Genomic DNA, 15,477 nt, shown 5'->3' with positions numbered 1-15,477 from the left:
TGTGTGTGTGTGTGTGTGTGTGTGTGTGTGTGTGTGTGTGTGTGTGTTTTGAGGGGAAAGGTGAGGCAAGACAGCAGACAAAGGGAGAAGAAGAGGAATGAAAGGGAAAGATGTGTTATGGTCAGACCTATACTACAGGAAAATAATTTTGGCAGCTGAGTGGCTGCAATAGCCTTCTCATTGGTTTCCAACCCAGATTTATGTATACTTAGCCTCTTTTCTACTATTTTAGGGGTCTATAAAAATAGAATTATTAAGTATAAGTGTATAACTACTATTTTAATGAAATATAAGAAGTTCATTCCTTTATGTTGCATAAGCTCAAGCAAAGTATCCAGATTCAGATTATTATAGAATGCAGCATCCATGTTTCAGCACGTGTTATAGGCTGTTTCTTCTTTTAGGTCATCAAACTAACACAAATGTCTGCTTTGTTACTTTGCAGAAATGTTGGAATCCAACAATGTTATCACTTTCAATGGCCTGACAAACAGCTCCAGTTATCATACTTTCCTTTTGGATGAGGAACGGAGTAGGTTGTATGTTGGAGCAAAGGATCACATATTTTCATTCAACCTGGTTAATATCAAGGATTTTCAAAAGGTATTTTCATTCTAATATATGTACTGGAGTATTTAAGCGAAGTCACTAAGATGGAATAATTGAAGTTTTCAATTCTAAGCTTAGGAAATGTCAAATTTGGTTTAATCTTATGTGGCTATTTGATATCATAATATCACAGAATTTAAGAGTTAGAAGGAACTTCAAGGTCAACTTCAGGGTCATAGACCAATCCATTCCCCAAAGTAGTCCCCACTATAATATACCCGACATTCGGTTGTCCATTCTTTTCTTGAAGATTGCCAAAGAGGGGAGCCCCTCACCTCCCAAAGTGTCTCATTGTGTTTTTGAGAGTTATAATAGTTAGAAAAGTTTTTTTTCCTTGACATCAAGTCTGAAATTACCTCTTTGCAACTTCTATCCATTCTGACCTTTATTCATTTATTCTAATGTATATATGTTTGTATGTATACATTTTGCTCAGTTGTTTTTGTTCAGTTGTGTCTGACTCTGTGACTCCATTTTGGGGTTTTCTTGGCAAAGATATTGGAGTGGTTTGCCATTTCCTTCTCCAGCTCATTTTACAGATAAGGAACTGAGGCAAACAGAGTTAAGTGTTTTGCCCAGAGGCACACAGCTAGTTAGTGTTTGAGGCCAGATTTGAACTCATGAAGATGAGTCTTCCTAACTCCAAGTCCAGTGTTCTATCCACCACACCACCTAACTGTCTTATATGTATGTGTGCATACACATTCATATGATGCATAATAGCTGTTTTATGATATAAATTTTACTATCATATTTTAAAAAGCTATTAAAAGCTCATGTTTTACTATTCATGACTAAGTTAACATGACATGAAAACATCTGAATGAAAAGTAAAGAATCCATTTTTGTCTTGCAGAACCTATCAGCATTTCCATTTGATGACTCATTCATTTTGTATCATGTGATCCACTCCACTTTCATGACTTATAGTTTGGTAAACCAGGATAGAATTGACACGATAGGGGGAAAATGACACTATTAAGTGAATGAATGAGCTGTGCTTTAAGCTAACAGTTCTATAACAGTCAGTATTTCCAGCTTTAGTTCTCTGAAACATAAAAATGACTTTAAGAAAGCCTCACACAAAGGTCATATTACGGTACATTTCTAAGAGTGAATTCACTGCAGTGTTTGAATGTGTGGGTGTTGATTTTGCTTCTTTCTTAACTCTGAGTGCTTTAAAATGGTGTGCCTCAGCTCCTCATAAACGATAATAGATTGAACACTAATAAAATGGTGACAGATTGGTAAAAGCTTTTTACTCTTGATGGAGAACATTACTTTCAGTAAAAGTTGTATAGTTAAATTCAAAGCTGATGTACATTCTCAGAGAGGAAGATATTCCAATTAAGACATATACTTTTACATTTGCAAAGAGCTTCCCCAAATACTACTATACTGATTAGGTTCATAAAGAAGTTTGATTTATTACAAATCAGCGTGAAAGAAATTGTAGTGTTTTCATTTTCTTTTAATAGTTAAGTGCTTTGAAAGACATAACAAGTAAGATTCTGGGTATTTTTTCCCCTGACCTTTTCTTCTGACTCTAGGCCTCCTCAGATGATAGAAATAAATACTTTGTGTCTTCTTTTCTGGAAGAAAACCAGCTTCTTCATTTGTAAACTGAATCAAATGGATTAACACATTTAAAAAAAATCTTCTTGTAGGAAATACAAATGCAACACATTTTGTATATTAATCCCAAAAGTAATTCAAATTTTATCAAGTAAAGCATCTATAAGAATTAAGAAAATTGTCCTGAAACAATTTAAATAACTATCTGGTGTTGGCAGATTATGCTTTATAACATTTTTTTCTTCATTTTGTTGAATTTTATGCCCTACCTTCTCTTTAAAATAAAAAAAAAACACCTCTAAATGTATACTTAAAAAATTAAAAATAATTAAAAATAATTTAAGGAGTTACACTTAAATTACATTAAAATTTAAAAAAAATTAAAATGAAAAATTACCTCTAAACCTATACTTGGTCTTCTTTAGCTTTTCATTTCTTATATTTAAATAATTTGTTAGGTAGGACAGTGACTACAGGTGATGAATTTTGAGTCAAGATGGTCTGAATTCAAATTCCACATCAGACAGTTTGCTCCTAGTTTTGTGAACCTCAGCGAGTCATTGAACCTTGCTCAGGCAAAGTTTCCTTATTTGTAAAATGCAGATAATAAAAGTATCTACTACTCAGGGCTGTGGTAAGGATTAAATGAGATAACATTTGAATAGTGCTTTGCATATCTTGTTTTACATCTATGAGTTGTAAACTCAGAGAGTTCTATTTTGAATGATTTAACTAATATTTCTAACCAGATTTTATGCTGATTATACAATGTTGATTACAGGGTGGAAAATGCAAATTATTTAAGATTTTCCAACTGTTTTTTTTTCTCTTTTATATTATATGCTCTATGATTAAGTCAGAAAGCAGATTTTTCATTACTAATTTAACCTTTGGAGCAAGATGAGAATACACTGAGATGATAGGCATTTTCTTAGTGGCTTATGGGACAGTCTAGACAAGGAGTGGGGAACCTGCAGCCTAGAGGTCACATGAGGCCCTCTAGGTCCTCAAGTGATGGAATCATATGTTCTGTGATGTTTGGTTTCAGTCAAGCAGCTGTACTTGAGGACCTAGAGGGCCACATGTGGCCTCTAGGCTGCAGGTTCCCCACCCCTGGTCTAGCCTTTTTTCAGTTGAGCTTTCCTATGGGATATATGTAAAGAGAAGGGGTGAAAATAGAGCAATAGTAACTTCCTTTCTTGGAACACTGTGCCTGTTGTTATGAAATTGGAAAGGTTTTTCTGGGTGGAGTTGGTCTAAATATGATCCTTTTATGTTATGACCAAAATTAATGGAAATCTTATCCTTTATTGGCTTAAGTATCTCGAATCCTCAAAGCATAGTTCTTAATAAGGCTTCTTGAGGTTCACATGCTTTGGCTAGACTGAAGGCAGGTGAAAGGAAAAGAATCACTAGGTAATTAGCATATCTATACTACTCTGATATCACCTTCCCAGGGTTTTCCCTCACCAAGATCTTTCCTAGTTTATTCCTTTGTACTTATCTCTTTCTCCTATGTATCATAGTAATGTGTGTATCTGTCCTTTTATTCACCTTATTACAAGTCTGCTTAAAAGTAGGATTTGTGCCATAACTATCTTTGTAATCCCAGAAATGGAACTAAGATATTTCGATTCATTAATTGTAAAAACTTTCATTGTCTGCCTACTACTGACTTAGGTGCTGTAGGGGATGAAAGTCAGTCATTAAGCAGTCATTAAGTGCCTACTGTATGTCAGAACTATGCTAAGCCCTGGGGATACAAAAAGAGGCCAAAGACAGTCCCTGCCCTCAAAGAATTAGATGAACAAAATCTCATAGCTCCTCTTAAGGAGTTGAATGTCTGGAAAGAGAGATAAGAAATATACTCATCTAGAACTGAGTTCTTGCACTCAGAAGAACCTCCCCAACCCCCTTCCCCTACACTGTTGTCTCCAGGTGTTATACAATCTCCTTTCTCTCTTATGGATTTAAATTAGTTGCCACTTTAAGGTTTCTCTTGGGTGATAGTATCACTGCCCTTACTGTTGACTGTGGCTCCAGAATATTTAAAGCTGGGTGTGTAAGAGACACTGACCCTCAGGCTGCTTTCTCTTCCATTCTGAGATGCCCCTAGCATCTAATTTGATGATTGGTATGACCCTGAAAGACAGTGACATGGAGAATAAAGCACAGAGCCGTAAAGGTATTGTGACCTTGACATCACCTATTCAATGTATTATTGTCTCAAATTAGGAATAGATGGCAGGAAATCTGTCACCATGCTTTCTTAAGTGAGCTCCACTGTAGATCACCCTGTGTTACTCATAGAAGCCACCTTCCAAAAAGATCTCTAGAGCCAATGGGGGAGAGGGGGAGAATGATATACATGCCCATCTGATGCTCAAGACCTTCAGTATTCTAACCATGAATGTTGTCATTCAGATTGTGTTCTCCCTGTTTATCTTTGGTGGTACCATTGGCATTGTGATGGTATGACCCACACTGTGCCCATATATGAAGATTATTCCCATCCCCATACTATCCTTCTTGGAATCTTCCTAGTTGTGATCTGAGGGATTAACTCATAAAGTTCCTAAGGGAAACTACAGCATCTCTGACACAGTAGGATGGCAAATTGTGTGTGATGCAAAAGAGAAGTTGTGTTGTGCTCCTGTCCTAGATTTTGAGCAGGATCTGACCACTGCCATTTAGTTCTTCTGTAGGAAAGAGCTACAAGCTTCCTGCGGGTCAGGGCATAGACATTGTCAATAAGAGGTTCAGAAATTCTCTTCCAACCATCTTTATTGGGTATGGAAGTTGTGGTTTCCATGAAAACACTTTCAACTCAATTATGAAGTTTGATATTGACATCCATAAAGATCTGTATGCCAAAAACATACTGTCTGATAATATTGACAGGATGCAGAAGAAGATGCATTGTGCTGGCCCCAGCACAATAAAAATTAAGAGCATTGCCCTGCACTCACACAAGTACTGTATTCTGGAAGATTCAACAGCTGTGGTTTAGCAAACAGGTGTGTTGAATCAGCATCCATTGTTAAGGGCTTTTAAAGGGTCCCCTCAACTTGTCTTTTTGAGTTGTGGTATTTTCCAGAAACACTGGACCGAGAGCATGCAGGAGGCCCTGAGTATATCAAGGACAAAGCCTCACAGTTAACATAATTTGTTGTTTGAACCCCAAGCTGGGTTCTCTGTGTGTCCTTGGGAGGCAAGACAGGTGCCTTCCAGTCTGTGCCAGGCTGGGAAAATGCTGATGCAGCTGAGGTCCTTTGCTATCTTCATAATCTAGTGGTTTCCAAGGGAAAAGAATGAGGCTTTTGTCATCTCCATGCTCCTTTCCTTCAGGAGGGGTTTTGCCCTCCCCCCCCCCTTTCCCTTCCCATGCTATGCCCCTTCTATTTCTCCTTTTGTTGTATAAATATGCAAACTTCTGTAAGGACTGTGAACTCTTTGGGTTCTACATGCATGTTCATTTCTCTTAAAATAAACCTGGTTTTCACATAAGTCTCATGTTTGTTTTTTGGTGAGGCAATCAGGGTTAAGTGACTTGCCCAGGGTCGTACAGCTAGTTAGTATCATGTGTCTGTGGCTAGATTTGAACTCAGGTCCTCCTGACTTCAAGGCCAGTGCACTATCCACTGTGCCACCTAGCTGCCCCTTCATGGTGTTGTGACTGCCTGTTGACACCATAGCAAATGCTTCTAAATACATAAGTTTTTTGATAGTTGGTTGGTTAATTGGTTGGTTGGTTTCAAAGGATGTGAAAAGATGAGATTGTCATGATTTTATTTGTTATTGTTTGTTACCCCGAAAATGGAAAGGGATAGGTGATGAGCAGTCTGAGTATAGTGGAGTTAAACATCTCTAAAGTTCTACAATTCCTATTCAAACTTCTAATTGTAAACTTAGTAGTCATTCCAAATAATGTAAAATGTATTGTTACAGGGTGTTACTTGTTTCTATGAAGCCTGCCCTGCTTTGCAAAAGAAGCTACTTATGTAAATTCAGACAAAGTTAGGGGGAGAGGTTATGTAATTGAAATGTGTTATGTAATCCTTGAAAAAAAACTTTTTATATCATTTTTCTTAATACTTGTTCCTTGTTTTAAGTTGTCTGAGCTATAATGGCCTTTTTCTCTCTGCTGCTTAACAAGGAGGTGAAAACAGGCTTTTTTTTTTTTCCAGTCTCCCTGGGAGTATAATGGAATTGGTGCCACTACTTTGGGAAAAAGAGTTTTTATCAGTGTACTGACTTCAGAATAGTTCAAATAAAAGTGCACATGTGAAAGAAATTCAGGGAAAGTGGGGAAATAAATCATGTCATTCTGAATCCTCTTCATTTATTACACTGCAAATTCTTTGAGATCAGAGAAGTTCTTTGTTTCATAATGTTTATTTCATAATTGCTGTAGTTGAATTTACTAGAGCTGGATGCAGATGAGACACGAATTTGAAGGGGCTTGAATGATAGCCTAAGGAATGTGGACTTTTTTTTTTAAACAATTGGGAGAGAGTGAAAAAAATTAGCATGTGATTTAGGGAGTTTAGTCTGGGAGTAGTATGTAGAATGGACTAGAAAAACTAGAGGATGAAGACAGAGAAATAACATAATCACTCCTTGTCTTAGCTGAATTACCATCACTATGCTGTCCCTTCAACTTTAGAATTTTTTTTGAACTGCAGAATTCTGTGCCCTCTTGTTTCTCTATCTATCTAATATCTTGTCAATTCTCTATCTATCTAACATCTTGTCAATTCCCATGGGTTCATAGGAACATGGATTTAGAACTGGAAAGGGCTTCAGAGGTCAGTTAACCCAAACTATGATTTTATAGATCAGGAACTCTGAGGGCCTGAGAGGTTAAAATATTGAGGGCCAGAAGTTTAGGGGTGCTAGGACCCCAAAATATCAAGAGCAAGAGACATGAGTCCTGCCCAAAAGAATTCAACTCAAGTCTTCTTTCAGCCAGAGACAAGGTTTATTAAAGATCTTCCATATTGGCTAGACTCTTAAGGAATCTGAACATTGTGAGCTATTAGCTAGGTTCTTAAAGAATCTGAGCACCTTAGTGGAGACAAGATGAACTTTATATACAGAGAGACTGTGGGAGGGATCTAGGAAGGATCTTAATGGGAGTGACTGGGAGGTCAAGAATGGAGTCTAGATAGGGTCTATGGTGAAAAGTAGCCAGGGCCATCAGGAGGTAATAGACAATGGAGGACTAGGCTAGGTTAAGGGTAACAGAGAATTGGGACATAGGCCAATAAAAGGCCAGTTGATAGGATTATAGCCTCAGGGGACCACCAGACCTTCATTAAGTGGGAGAATTCAAGGAGAATCTCTTAGACAAATGGGACCCAAATTCTTTTTGGGGTAAGGAGTAAAGGTCTTGACTTGGGCTCATACCCATCAAAAGAACCTGCCCAGCATCACTTCACAAGCATCTTTCAGAGGCAAGGTTTGAGCCCAAGTATCCCTGACTCAAAATCCAAGCTTCTATCCAGATTTCAATGCTTTTAGTCAAGATTGTTTTTCTAGTTGTATTAGAAGGCAGAATCAAGGGTTAAGGAGTTTGAAAGGAGTGAGGAAGTGGAAATAGTGACTTGGTAACAAAAGGGGTGAAAGAAAAATGTTTCTAAACTTAATTTAGGAAGTTTTTTTTTTAATTTGCAAATAAAATTATACACATTTCATCCAAAGAGTTTAACTGAGTTCATTTACCACTTCAGTTGCCATTAAAACAAAGATTTTTCAGACAACTAGCCTCATCAGAAAAACAAAAATCCTGGAAGGGTTTGAGGATTGGACAAGATCATCTCTTCCAAAGTCCTTTCCAACTTGAAATCTATGATCCTATAATACCTGCAAAATTGAACAGCATGGCTACGTAGGATAACTATTATACATTTATGGAAATATTCATGCTGCACTTAAGTTGTGACATCTTAGTTCTTCTCCTCTCCCAAAGAACTCTAGAAATTTGAAATTGCTTGTGTCATAAATTGATATTTATGTATTTTTTCCAGGCAGTGCCATTAACTAAGTGTCTGGTTTTAAATAGTTGATTTCATTACAGTCTGTTCTTCTAATTCACTCACATTTTGCTGGATATTTCAAGAAAGGGAGATAGGGAAAGAAGTGATAGAATGCTGGGATGAGAGGGATAAGATGCTTATGGCAGGTCAGAGGAAGCTGGAAATGTTGGGGGAAAGAGATGTAGGAATAAAGAATACAGTATGGAGGTTCATATTTATTAATGTCATTCTTAGTCTTGGCCACCACTTTCTCTCTGTATTAATGATTATGAATTTGAAAGTTTTAAATGAGAGATAACCCAGCTCCATCTCTATAGCCCTGTCCTGAGTACTTGTCTGTTACTCAAAGATGGTAGATCCTTTAGAGAACAGAACTATTGATTAAGAGAAAGTAGCCTAAATGTTTACCATATGTTCTCAAAGAGAGCAAGGGATGGGGAAGAGTAAAATGAAAGGGAAGCTGAATGTGGGTGTTTTGCAGTAGACTGCAGCTCTCCAAAGTGATTGGAAGGCAGTGCTATAGAGGATGTAAATTCTCAAATCCAGCATCAGACAATCACTAGCTGTGTGACTCAGGGCAAATCACTCAACCCTGTTAGCCTCAGTTTCTTCATTTGTAAAATGAGCTGAAGAAGGAAATGACAAAACACTGTAGTTATCTTTGCCAAGAAAACCCCAAAATGATGTCACAAAGAGTTGGACACAACTGAAATGACCAGATGACACCAACGACAACAGTATAGAGGTTACATAATCTGTGATTCAAGGTCTCCTTTCTGTTACTATCTTCATTGAACCTCCCTGGGCCTTGGTTTTGTTCTTAAACAAACAAACAAAAAAGAATGGGCTTGATAGTCTCCCTAACATCTACTCCCACAGCCCCAACTCTGACATTCTATGGTTTCAGAAGAAAGGACCCATATGGCTTCTATTTTGAGAATGATAGTATAACCAATAGGTGGCAGATGTTTGGAAATTTTTTGCTGGTGGGCTAGAGTACTGCAGATTTAATCTCTTTAATGACGTCAAACTAGGTGCTATCATGGTCATGTACAGATTATCTAAATTAACTGAGTTATTGAAAACAATCTTATCTATATGAGGGTAAAGCATTACTTTTTTGTATGACTACTCTTACTCTAGTTATTCTATCTAATTTCAGCAAAAATTATGGAAAAAAAATTTAGGGATAATGGGAAACAATTATTTCTATCTGTTGAAAAGCTTTTAGGCATTAAAAAAGAATGAAATGTGGCCATCACATAAAGCCTGGCTATGATTCATTTAAAAATGCCAGATAATGAAGTAAAATTGATCATAATATTGGATTATGACTGTAATATTCAACTGAAAATACTTCAAAGGCAAAATAAAATATAATTAGAAGTAGGATTTTAGGGTAAACTAAGGAATAGTCTAGCAATTTATAATCTGGGGGAAAATATAAACTTAATCTTTGTAACATGAACATTCTAGATTTTATTTTATCAAGCCTAGGAATGTGAGATTTAATTAGTAGAACTTTCAATTTCTCAAATCCTTTGTTTTTTTTTCTTCATTTAGAACCATAAATAATACTTTTATATAAATTGACTTTAGACTTGTCTATCTCATGGTGGATAGACAGTCAAACTCGAAACTGAGAAGACCTAAATTCAGATCCTTCTTCTGCTATATACTATTTGACCCTGGGAAAGTCATTTAACTTCTTGCTGTTCTCAGCAACTTTCTAGGACTTTGGATTCCAGAAAATTTCTGATCTGCATTAGTAAAAGGAGTTTTTCTTACCTGATAGCAACCTCTACCAATGTAGCAATGGGTCTTGTGCTGTAACTTATGCAGAAGATTCTTTATACTTCTCTAATGATCTCCTACATTGAAAACGTTCAACAACATGTTGGCATAATTGCTTTGCAATTTGGTTTATTTATGCCTGACTTTGAGTTATCAGATCAACTCTTAGACTGTCCTGATTTCACTAGACAGTTGGTTAAATCATGATTTTGTCTTTGTAGTGACTATGTAGATATTCTTCTAATGTCTGGCTAGCGGCAGTGAGGAAAATCTAACATAAACAAATGATTTGGTCAAGGCTACAGCAGAATTAGAGCAGAGATAGAGCTCCTTGTCCCCTAGCACTTTATTCACACCTCATTTCTCCCACTTCTGAAATTTTGTTAAAATCACAAATTACACACAAAGTAGAAAATCTCACAAAGTAATCTAAATTAATGATAAGGTTTTTGGTATTTTCTTGTTCTTTGGTGATTAGGTTGATATTCTTATAATTTCTGTTTTCAACATTGAACACAGAAGTGCTTGGAAGATCAATCTAGATCATTTCATAGTGATTCATCAGGTTGACTGCAGCGTGTCTTTTGGTCTGAAAAAATCTCAGAGAATATCTGCTGAGTTGTAAGGAGGTTGTGCTCCATATTAGTAAAGGGATTATTCATAATGAAAAATGTTGCAAAATCTTGAATTATTGAAGCTAAAATAATAAATAGATGTTTCAGTGATTATATAACATAGATTTGGTGTTTGGTCCTGGCATCTCATTTAACAGATAATGAAACTGAGGCACAAAGTGGTGAAGTGACGACTAAACGAAAAGCAAGGTCCTACCATACTAAATAATAATTTTTAACTAAACGGTAATTGTGAATACAATAAAGAACAAAGTGATCAAATTTCTCATATATATTGAAAGGCAAGCAATTTCAAATGTCTGAAGTTCTGGGGAGAGGGGAAGAAATTGTATAATTAAGTATAACAGTAATGTTTTCATGTATTTATAACTTGTATATCCATGTTGTTTACTTTTCCTAAAAAAATAAAATTAAATTAAAAGTTTAAACTAAATCTGAATTAAATTAATGGACATATCTTGATAGGAATTTGAAACACAGAGAAAGGGGGTAATTCTATCCATGGGATCTGCTTTTTATTCTGTACTGATCTTGGCTACACTAGCTTGGACTAGAGCAATTGTAGTCATGATCTTAAATGAACCTTCCTTCTAAGCAGCCCCAGAGTAATCTTTATTCTCTACTTTTAGATTGCTTGGCCAGTTTCTCATACGCGAAGGGACGAGTGCAAGTGGGCTGGAAAAGATATTTTGGTAAGCAATAAACTTTTAAAAGAATTTTAGAAATTTAATAAGCAATTTATAATTGGGTATATAATATATATTTTTTAAATTTTCAATTCAGACATTTATTTTTTCTTTTATGGTTGACATTTAGATTTCAAATGTTTTACTAATTTTCAATTCTGGAAATACTAAAGATAATTATAAGGGCCAGGATACTGACCATCAATAAGAACTCCTCAAAGAGTACAAATGTATAATATTTACATATAAGGAATGAAAGAAGCAAAGAATAGCAATTGAATTCATAAAATGTCATCTGTCATAGTCATACCCTTACTTATTTCTAAGGTAGGTCACCTTTGTAGGATTGTCTTGCAGTACTGTTTTTAATATATTCAGTGAACTGCTCAGGAGACCCAATCAACATAGTTAGCCTCAACTGGTCTTCATGGTTGACAGCACTCGTGACAACTGGATCTGTTATGCAGGAAGTTAGACATGGTCAGAGCTATAGACAGGGCTTTTGTCTTCAAGTACACCTGTGTCTGCAAAGCTCCTGAAAGTGAATTTATGGTTCTGGAAATTTTCTTTGATTTTCTTTGATCTTGAATTTTCTTTGATTTTGAATGGCTTAGCCACAAGAAAATGTTTAGTAAGTATGACTAGAAAGATGTCTGTCTGTCTGTCTGTATGTCAGTCTGTATGTGTGTATGTATGTAATTTATACACAAACATATATATGTATGTGACTGTGTCTATGTCTCTGTGTATTAACTAAAATAGCTCTAACTAGTTTGCAGAATTTACCAAACATATGGAAAATCTGAAAACATCAATGAATACAATTCTATAAATAGAACTATAGATGCATACACAAAATAAATCTGACTATATGCACAGATATGTATATTCTTCAATTATTTCATTGGATATATGATCTCAACAATGAGGATCTTCCCTCCATCAGAGTGCATAATCACATCTAAATATCTAGATAAGTACTTGTATACATAGATATTTGTATTTATGCATATATGCTTGGATATATTCAAATATTTGGAATTCCAACATCTTATAAAAGATGTTTCAGCTTTCCAAGACTTAACTCTTCATAAAACACACACACACACACACACACACACACACACACACATATACATATAAATAAGCATTTTAATCATATACTGCATTGTTCTAAATCCAAATAAATCAATGTTTCTTTTAAGAATTTTATTTAACACTTTAGGATGTTGCAAAAGCAGTATATTAACTAAAAATTCTTACTGTATTGAATATTCACATTATATCCTTATTGATGTATAGGTGTATACAACACAAATATAGAAAGAATAGTAATTTTCATACAAGGTTGACAAAAATTGAATTAACATTTTTCTGTACTTTCCATTTTAAAATAAAGGATAAGCACTGGCTTCACTGTATTTGTATTAATTTTACTTAGACAATAAATTTAAAAGACTGGATTTTGCTTAAATAATAAACTTCAGATTTTCTCCCTATTAGTACAGGAAAATACAACCATGCACAGCATGTGTGTAAAAGAAACATAAACATATTGATACATTCGTGCACAAAGATACGTGAAATATAAAAGATATGGGTTTGAATGCTGTCTTGGAACCTTGGAACCAAGAGCAAGTCAACTAACATCTTAGAGTTCTAAGCAACTCTATAAGTAATAGATGACTTACTAATGTACATTTGTACAGGGGATTTCCATAATAGCATTTCTCCATACCAATTAAATCACCTTCTCACTGGGGAAAAAAGAAAACAAAACACAACACTCACATGTATGTACACATATGTGTATACATCTCATATATATATATAAATATGTATGTACACTTAAAATATGTGTGTTTGAACAGAGAATGTACAAATGATTATATTGATCAACTCTGCTATGTCCAAATTATTAACTGTTCCACATATTGTTATTTTTCAGTTGTGTCTGACTCTTTTTGACCCCATTTGGGGCTTTCTTGGGAAAGATACTGGAGTGTTTTGCCATTTCCTTCCCCAACTCATTTTTTTTTACAGATAAGGAAACTGAGGCAAACAGGGAGAAGGTATTTGCCCAGGGTCACCCAGCTGGTAAGTCTAAGGCCAGATTAGAAGTCAAGCAAATAAGTCTTCCTGACTCCTGGCCTGGCAGTTTACCCACTGTTCCACCTAGCTACCCAAATATAAAGCTGAACATTTTGTACTAGGAGGACCCATATCTTTTGCCTGTTATTGAGAGACTATATGATTTTTTTTGAAGGCAACTGTCTTAATATTCTTAAAAACCTGGTCTGCTTGATTCTTTCATTATGAAACTTTGAAGAAAATGTATATGTTTATCAAAAGGAAATTTATGTCATAACTCTATAACCTGAATGACACTCAGGCTAATAACTGAAAATAGTCCCACTTCAGAAAAGGCATATTACCAATAAATGAATGAATGAATGAATGAATGAGATGGTTTTTCACAAAAGAAATAGCTCTGGGTTTGAGATAAGGAGACCTAGGCTCAAATGCAATTCTGTCTCTGTATCGCCTATTTGACTTTGAGTTAGCAGCTTACTTTCTTTGGCCTTAATATCAGGTGCTCAAGTTGGCTCTCAAACTGATGATTTGTAAATGCTCATATAATTTTCAGCGTGAGTATTTACACCTTTGAAATGAGCAGACTATAAATCAGGGCTTGATTTATTATTTTTGTTTATTGTCTAGACTTTAAAAAGTGATGGAGAAAATGTAAAGAATGCATTGTTAAAAGTGTAGTGGGAGGCAACTAGGTGGCATAGTGGATAGAGCTCTGGCATTGGAGTCAGGAAGACCTGAGTTCAAATCCAGTCTCAGACACTTGACACTTACTAGCTGTGCGACCCCGGGCAAATCACTTACCCCCAATTGTCTCACTAAAAAGAAAAAAAAGTTTGTTGAGTTCCTTTTTTTAAAATTTTTTTTCTGAAGAGCTGCTTGTTAAACATATACCAGCTTACCTTAACTTCAAATGAAGAGATCAGATTAGATGACTTCTTTTTGAAATTCAAATCTCAGATCTAAATCTGTGATCTCATTTGGCTGTCAAACACATATAATCCTAGTAGGTTTTATTATATTTGAGTCATTAGTATGCACAGGCATTGAATCCATGAAATACTGTGGGAATTTTGTGACCTTAACCTTCCAGGGAACCATAAAAATTCATATGTATTTAGCTTTTGTAGGTATAATTAATCTCACTTCTGGTCTATATTTAACTATCATGCATCAGTGACAATCAATGAGGCTTAAAAAATAGAGACATTAGCAGAGCAGAGGATCTATTTATGATTTTCTCTAAATCTTTCTCCTCATCCTTCTTCTCCATGTTTTTCTATCTCTTCTGATGGCTCTTCCTCTTTTACACTTTATTGGTTCTCCCCTCACTCTTTTTTCTTTTCTCTTTTGTTCAATCTATTCTTCATTAAATATTTGACATATGAATGATGACACGTTAATTCTGGAATTTAGTGTGCATAACTATACTAGTCATAGTACAATGTAGGTATTTGGTCTTGTGTGATGTCTATTGGATTTGGATTGATTTGAGTCCCATTTCTCCCTCTTAGATTAAGCAGTAACCATTAGCAAGTCGCTTAACTTACCCATGCCTCAAATCTGGTCACAGACACTTAGCAGCTCTGTTTTGTCATCTATAAAATGGAGGATAAAATGAAATATCTATAAAACACTTTGTAAATCATAAAATTCTAAATGAATTCTATGTATTATTAATATTGTTATTATTATCACCTTAATTCTAATGACTGTGGATATCATTCTTAAAAAAAGGGTAGAGTGAACCATGTAAATGTCATTCCTAGATATACAAAGTATGGCTATAAAATAAGGAGATGGTTTTTCTTATGTATATTATAGAAATGGGATTCATTAGTATATAGTCACATCATGTTTATGAATTCATTTCATAAGATCATGTATATAAAGTTGTAAAGTGCATGAGCTATTGTCAACATCTTCCCCCAGGTATTTGTTCCTCCTCATTCCCACGCCTCTGTATTGGTATATTATGAGCTATCTGGTTTGGGCTTTAGGATAGTTTCCTTGATTTCATAGAAAATTTTCCTTATATCAAGCTAACTG

At 35.3% G+C, this 15,477-nt stretch overlaps 1 protein-coding gene across 3 annotated transcripts in view; it reads left to right on the top strand.

Moving 5' to 3' along the window:
• SEMA3A (semaphorin 3A) overlaps nt 1–15,477 on the top strand; it is a 596,670-nt gene that overhangs the window by 382,411 nt on the left and 198,782 nt on the right. For all 3 annotated transcript variants that reach the window (XM_027838692.1, XM_027838693.1, XM_027838691.1), the window contains 2 exons: nt 446–603; nt 11,281–11,343. In XM_027838692.1, coding sequence (XP_027694493.1) covers nt 446–603; nt 11,281–11,343 — 221 coding nt within the window. The remainder of the gene's footprint in view (nt 1–445; nt 604–11,280; nt 11,344–15,477) is intronic.

This window comes from Vombatus ursinus, unplaced genomic scaffold (assembly GCF_900497805.2).
Source record: "Vombatus ursinus unplaced genomic scaffold, bare-nosed wombat genome assembly UNPS02014830.1, whole genome shotgun sequence".
NCBI classification, from domain to species: Eukaryota; Metazoa; Chordata; class Mammalia; order Diprotodontia; family Vombatidae; genus Vombatus; species Vombatus ursinus.
Note: the sequence above shows the minus strand (reverse complement) of the source record. Positions and strands in the feature narration are given on the sequence as shown.